The sequence below is a fragment of the Mercurialis annua genome, linkage group LG8, assembly GCF_937616625.2.
Source record: "Mercurialis annua linkage group LG8, ddMerAnnu1.2, whole genome shotgun sequence".
NCBI lineage: Eukaryota > Viridiplantae > Streptophyta > Magnoliopsida > Malpighiales > Euphorbiaceae > Mercurialis > Mercurialis annua.
The window spans coordinates 28,871,254-28,877,621 of NC_065577.1; the positions used below are offsets into that span (position 1 = coordinate 28,871,254).

General features: G+C 32.2%; 1 protein-coding gene across 1 annotated transcript; it reads right to left on the reverse strand.

The window, feature by feature from the left end:
- Window positions 1-1,298: 1,298 nt before the first annotated feature.
- Window positions 1,299-5,558, reverse strand: LOC126662167 (cationic amino acid transporter 7, chloroplastic-like). The gene is made up of 5 exons (XM_050356061.2): window positions 4,902-5,558; window positions 4,590-4,809; window positions 4,017-4,368; window positions 3,705-3,939; window positions 1,299-2,139 (listed from the first exon to the last, which is right to left on the reverse strand). Exons 1-5 carry the CDS (start codon window positions 5,293-5,295, stop codon window positions 1,568-1,570), a joined length of 1,773 nt encoding a protein of 590 aa, XP_050212018.1. The 5' UTR covers window positions 5,296-5,558; the 3' UTR covers window positions 1,299-1,567.
- Window positions 5,559-6,368: the final 810 nt, after the last annotated feature.

Sequence of the window (6,368 nt, forward strand, 5' to 3'; positions counted from 1 at the left end):
CGGTCGCGGCTCAATAATTTGGGTCGTGACAACCGATTTGCTATTTTCTTGTTTTTTATTCACTTTGTGTATCTACAATGTTTTTAGGTGTTGGTTAACCAATGGTTAATCTTGGATAAACCGTTCACTGTTTTGCAACGATGCTCTTGATCTTGTAATGTAATTTTTTTTTACTTCGTGTACTTATAATAGTTTGTTGGTTAACCCGTGGTTTACTAATGGTACACTCATAATTTTATTTTTAATACAATGTTAGGAAATGTTGGTAATAAATTTTATTTTAAATATATCGTTTATAAATCGTTAGTAAACCATAGGTAAGTTTGAATTGTGTATTTTAGACAAATTGTACTTTTTAAAAAATTAATAATTTTGTTTTTACGATACTGTTAGTGAACTGTGAGTAATTTGCTGATAAACCTATAGTTAATTAATTTTTAGTATATCTTTAATAATTTTTTTAACAAAATTAAATTGTGCATTTAAAATATAAAATATTTTTATTATATCATTGGTAACCTGTTGATATACCGTTTGTTAACCGAAATCATATTTTTGAGATTAAAAATAGTATCTTTGAGAATAAAAAAATTATTTTTGCAAAAAAAAAGTATAAATTGTATTTTTCAAAAAAACTTTGACGTTGTATTTTTGAGAATATTTTACCTTTTTATAAGCATTTATCTAAAGAGGCCAAAAAAATATATGGGTCTAGCAATAAATATTGCTGTAAAAAGGAAAAAGGATCATTTATGCCCTAAGGTTTGACTCGACGATCAAATAAGCCCTTAACGTTCGGAAATGTTCAAATAAACGCCTAACGTCTTACAAAGTAAACAAACAACCCCTCCGATTATGACTATTAGGCCTGTGACGTCTCATTTGATGGGCCAAAATAGAAGTTTGGTTGTTCAAATTTAAGACGTTAGAAGTATATTTGAACCTTTTCAGACGTAGGGGCTCAATTGATCCTATAAACATATCTTAGGGGCATAAATGATCCTTTTCTCCTGTAAAAATAATAATTCTATTAAATTTAAAAATATTTATGTAATTTTTTATACTAACTTCTGTAGTATAAATTAAATTTTTATTAGATAATAAAATTCTTAAAAAATTATAATATCAAATAAAATGAAGAGTAAATGAATTGAGATATAAAAGCATACCGCAATTTAACCATTGAATGGTAATTCTATATTTCACTATTGGATTTTTGTACTGCCAAGATTTGTTCTATTCACTTAAACTCTAGAGGATAAGATAGACAATTAAAAAAATCTAAAAAATAAGAAAACTAAACACTAAAACTTTTCATGAAGTGATCAACTATTGACACCAAAACATAAAAGTCTAAAGTAGTTGATGGATCACATGACTTGAGATGATATACAAAATTAGAAGTCACAGCCTTAGCCTCACTTTTGCATCTACCACCAGACTAACCACATTTAAATTCTCTATTATCTTATATTTTATGCCTTCCTTCTAAGTATATCCATCAACCACTCAAAAAAGTTTAGTCCCTACCAAAGAACAAGTCAAGTTGAGACAAGTATATATATATTTATACTTTAGAACAAGGGTGCTCACTTTCTGCTGATTCTTTCAGCATAATATCCCCATTCTTTTGACTCAAACACCCATCTCCTTGAGCATCAAAGCTGGCATGCACACTATACAATACATACACTAGCACCGCAAGTCCCGTAAAGAAGGCGAACCGCAGGTATGATGGCCCGTCAAGCGACCCCAATAAGAAAATGTTCAAGAAGATAGAAACACAAGGTGTCCATGGCATCAATGGAACCCCCCAAAACTCCGGCTTTCTAGCTTGTGGCACCGTGCAATGAAACACTTGTATTATTGCAATCGCTGTCATTGTACAAGCGCCGAGCATAAAGGCTTTTAGCTTTCCTTGTGGCATGAATTGCCAAATTAGTGTGACTAGTAAAGAGGTGAAGGAGAATGAGCAAAGAAAAGATAATGTAGGCCACGGTTTAGTTATCCCTATCGCCACGTAACGCCTGTAAATTACGGCATTTGCTACCATGTAGAACACGAACAATGTTCCTATCGACACCAAATTTAGGAGTACTTCTAGATCTGTAATAAGAGCAATTGTCGCTGTGAAAATACCTGAAAATAAATCATGTAATAAAAATCAATCTTTTTAACGATAGACTAATTTTTATTGATTCTGTATATTACTAGTATATTTAATTGTTAGACAAATTATGCTCTTCCCATGAAATTTAATCAATTAATTAATACAAGTTGCACATAATTTTCAATAGAAAAATCAAGAATATTTTAATGGTTGAAGGATAAAATTGAAAAGTTTTATATGACACAAGTGGATAGATTCTGCATCAAAAACCGGATCTTGTTGCAAGTTGTTGAAGGCAACTTTCACTAGATATTCTATTTTTATCTATAAATTTATATTATGGATAAACTTTGACATACCCAACCACTTTTTACCTATTTCTTTTAGAAAAATCATTTTAATTCAAAAATTCATATTTATTGAAACAGATTCAATTTTCATCAATTAAGATCAAATAAATCTCAATTTGACATAAAAATATAAAATTTTGGATTTAGTTGACCTTAATAGATAAAAGTAGACCAATTTGATTATGTCACACAAATTTATAAACCGGAAAAAATATTCTCCTCTGATTTTTTCTATTATAAATGATACACTAGAAGCTAGTTAGGATCATGCTTATCATGTGTTCTCTACTACATACAAATTTGACATAAAGCAGACCACACGCAAAGTTAAAAATTAAAATGAAAAGAATTCAGTTCATAAACAACAAAAGTAACATCTGGAAATATCATTAATGACTTTTATGAACAATTTCTGCATACCCTAATTAACTATTTAAATTATAACCATTTTTTATATAGTTTTAGTATTCAACCAAAAGAAATTGCAAATGTAACAATTTTTTATGGTTCACTCTTAATATTATGTTGAAATTATTATTTTCTCCCTAATATTCTAATTTCATATCACTGAAAGACCTGATTCAACAAATTTTAAAAATTTTGAATCAATTTTTAATAAATATCTATAATGATAATGTTTGAGTAATAAAGATACAAAACACCACTGAGATCTAGTTCAACTGTTCAAGTGGCTAGAGCTTCCAAATGTATTTTTGAAATTTCGGTTTCGAATTGATATAATTAGATTTGATAAAAAAAATAAAAAATAAAGATAAAAAAACAAAACTATTCTAATCTAAAGAAACAAGGCATTGCCCATTTGGTAAGTGATGGGCACAAAATAGGAAGCTCCAAAACAGAATCGGACAAAATAAATTGTTGGCCAATTAGGGACACTTTTCGGATAATATTTGTCTTAAAGCGAACAAATCTTGCAATTTTACCCCTCAATCACCATACCAATAAAATTAACCATCTTTCTTGGGAAAAAAAATAATTTTTAAATTTTTAATCACTAGCTGATAACTCAGACTCGTCCAAGCCTAACTCAAACCCCAAACTGAAACAGTTTTAAGTGGGTCCCATTTCTCCAACGGCTTCCGTTACACACAAACCCCACGCACTTCATATTTATTTACAAAAATTAATTGCACTTAAATTTAATAAAGTTTGCCAGTTTTTAAATTAAAAAAATTTGATAAAAAAAAAAGCTAAAAAAAGTATTAAATCTGGAAAATACGTACCCAGAAATACGGAAGCGTTCACAGGCGTTGATGTCTTAGGGTGGACCCTGGCGAACCACTCAGGGACAACGCTTGACCGTCCGATTACACACATGTATCTTGCTTGACCCAACATTGAAACCAGCAAGGATGTTAGAATTCCAAAACTAGCCCCCACTCCTATAACGTTTGACACCCATTCCCAGCCGTCAGATTTCCCTTTAAAAGCTGCCGAAAATGGCGCCTCAGCATCAATCTGCATGGTCATCATCACACTGGATCACTCATAATTAATTAAAATGGTAGTAGTAATTAAATTAGATTAAATAATACCGAATCATATGGGAGCAGCATAGACATGGAAGCGGCCATTAGGCAATAAAGAAGCGTAACGAGCGCGACGGAGCCCGAAACGCCAACGGGAATATCCTTAACAGGATTATGCACTTCTTCGGCTAGAGTCGAAACGGCGTCGTATCCGATGTAACTCAAATAAACTACAGCTGCTCCATTGAACACACCCTTGGCTCCAAATGGGAAGAACCCAGATGGATGGTTAATGGGGTCGGCAGGTTGCGAGAAATTCTTCCATTGCCCTTTCCAAAATCCCATTACTATTACAAACACAATGAATAAAATGTGTAGCGCTGTTAGCACCATGTTCACCATTGAGCTCTCTCGCGTACTGCAGAAGAAAAAAAAACATAAATTCAAATGGTAGCGAGTTCAATTTTTTTCATAAGCGCTCGTCCGTCCCCATTTATCAGAAAAAATTATCATATTACAAATCAATGAGATACAGGTCAAATGGTATAAGTTCGTGGGTTTAATTTCTCCCAAAAACGCTCGTCTGGCCAGTTATGAGAAAAAGTTATCATGTAAGAAATGAGTAAGGGGATTAATGACCTGTAACAAATGATGAGAGTAATGGCTAAAACGACAAGAACAGCAAGCATATCGATCTCATTAAAGCCATTGGGTAAAGCATGGACCACTAGCCTCCATTTGGATGTGGACATCCCAATTGCTGCACCTAAATAGGCGGTGAAGCCTCTCGCCACGGCTGCGTTCGACATCACGTAGTCCATTATCAGATTCGCACCCGTTATGAATGCAGCGAACTCGCCTGTGCATAATTACCACCAACTCAACAATATACATACACACATTTAACATCACCTTATTTGCTGTTAATCACATATATACATTTATACGCACCGAAGGTGACGCGTAGGTAGCTGAAAGCACCACCCGCGACAGGCATATCTACCGCGAATTCAGTGTAACAGAACGCGGAAAGTAGAGCGCAGAGACCCGCAATGGCGTACGAGAGAACAACAGCAGGGCCAGCGTATAAACGACTGGCTCTACCCGTGGTAACGAACACACCCGCGCCAACCATACCCCCCACGCCGAAGCAGACTAGGTCATACCAACGAAGAGTTCTCCGCATTTCGGAACCCGAACGAGCCTTGACTCGGCTCATTTCGTCGTACGAAGTCGATACGGAGACAGCACGACGAGCCAGACGAGACGGGGTTTGCGAGAGAGCTTGAAGGTAAGTGGTGAAGCTTGAGAAAGAAGAGTTATGATGATGATGATGATTCTCCATTATTTTTCTTCTTCCTCCTCACACTAGCTAGTTTTTCTTGGTTGTATGGATAAGTGGGGAGAAGAGAGTGAATTATGAAATATGGATGGTCTGAGACTGACAATGGACGGTGGATCAAAGGCCACAAAAAGAATTTTATTATTTTAATCCAAGGCAAGCAGAGTAGTAATTTAATTGGAAATGGATAATGGCTACAGCAGCGCAGCGCCCAGTAACTTCCTCTTTTATGCTCATCAATTTTTCTTCTGACTTGTGATGCGAAAAGGCCTGTGAAGTAGGTTGGCTTTGACTAGGGTTAATATTGGAAAAATAATTATTGCCCTTTGAGTATCCACAAATATCATTGCATTTAAGTGTTTTAACATATTCACTTTTCAAATCTATAATGAGATTTTTATACGATTATCCGGAAGGAAAAAAAGTTGGACACCCAAAATATATTTTCAAATTATCCATAAATTTATTTATCTTTGACAAAAAAATAAATAAATTTATTTATCTTTAACAAAAAAATAAATAAATTTATTTATAAATATATTAAAGGTTTTTTAGATGAAATGCTGTTCTTTCTGTAATATTTATTTTTTTTACTATCTTTTTTAAAATTTTATATTTTATACCATTTTTTTAAATACTATTTTTTTTTAAAATTTTACTTTGTATACTAATTCTCATTTTTCAACATTTTCTTTCATTATTTTCAAATTTTTTTTATCATTGTATTTCTGCACTTAATATTTATCATATATATAATTTTTTTATTTTTTTGACTTTTAATTTCTTTTGACTGTTGAATTTTTTCGTTAATTTTAATATCAACAATATTTAATAAACTGGGTAATATTAATTTTTAATTATTTTTCATACTAATTTTTATTTTTTTTGTTTTTTAATCTTTATTTTTTTGCTTATAATTAATCAACATTTATTATTTACCATATATGTTATTTTAAGTTTTTTTTTCATATATTAACATAAATTTAACACGAAATCAACCAAAACTCAATAAAACATAATAAACAAACGAATTTAACTTTTAAATTTTTTTTCATACCAATTTTTATTGTTTCATC

What these genes read in the sequence shown, in the direction of transcription:
- LOC126662167 (XM_050356061.2), bottom strand. Translation starts at nt 5,295, where the DNA reads ATGGAGAATCATCATCATCATCATAACTCTTCTTTCTCAAGCTTCACC. An exon ending in ACTCTCATCATTTGTTACAG is followed by an intron (nt 4,369 to 4,589) that starts GTCATTAATCCC and finishes TTTCTTCTGCAG; the next exon opens with TACGCGAGAGAGCTCAATGG. An exon ending in TGCTGCTCCCATATGATTCG is followed by an intron (nt 3,940 to 4,016) that starts GTATTATTTAAT and finishes ATGACCATGCAG; the next exon opens with ATTGATGCTGAGGCGCCATT.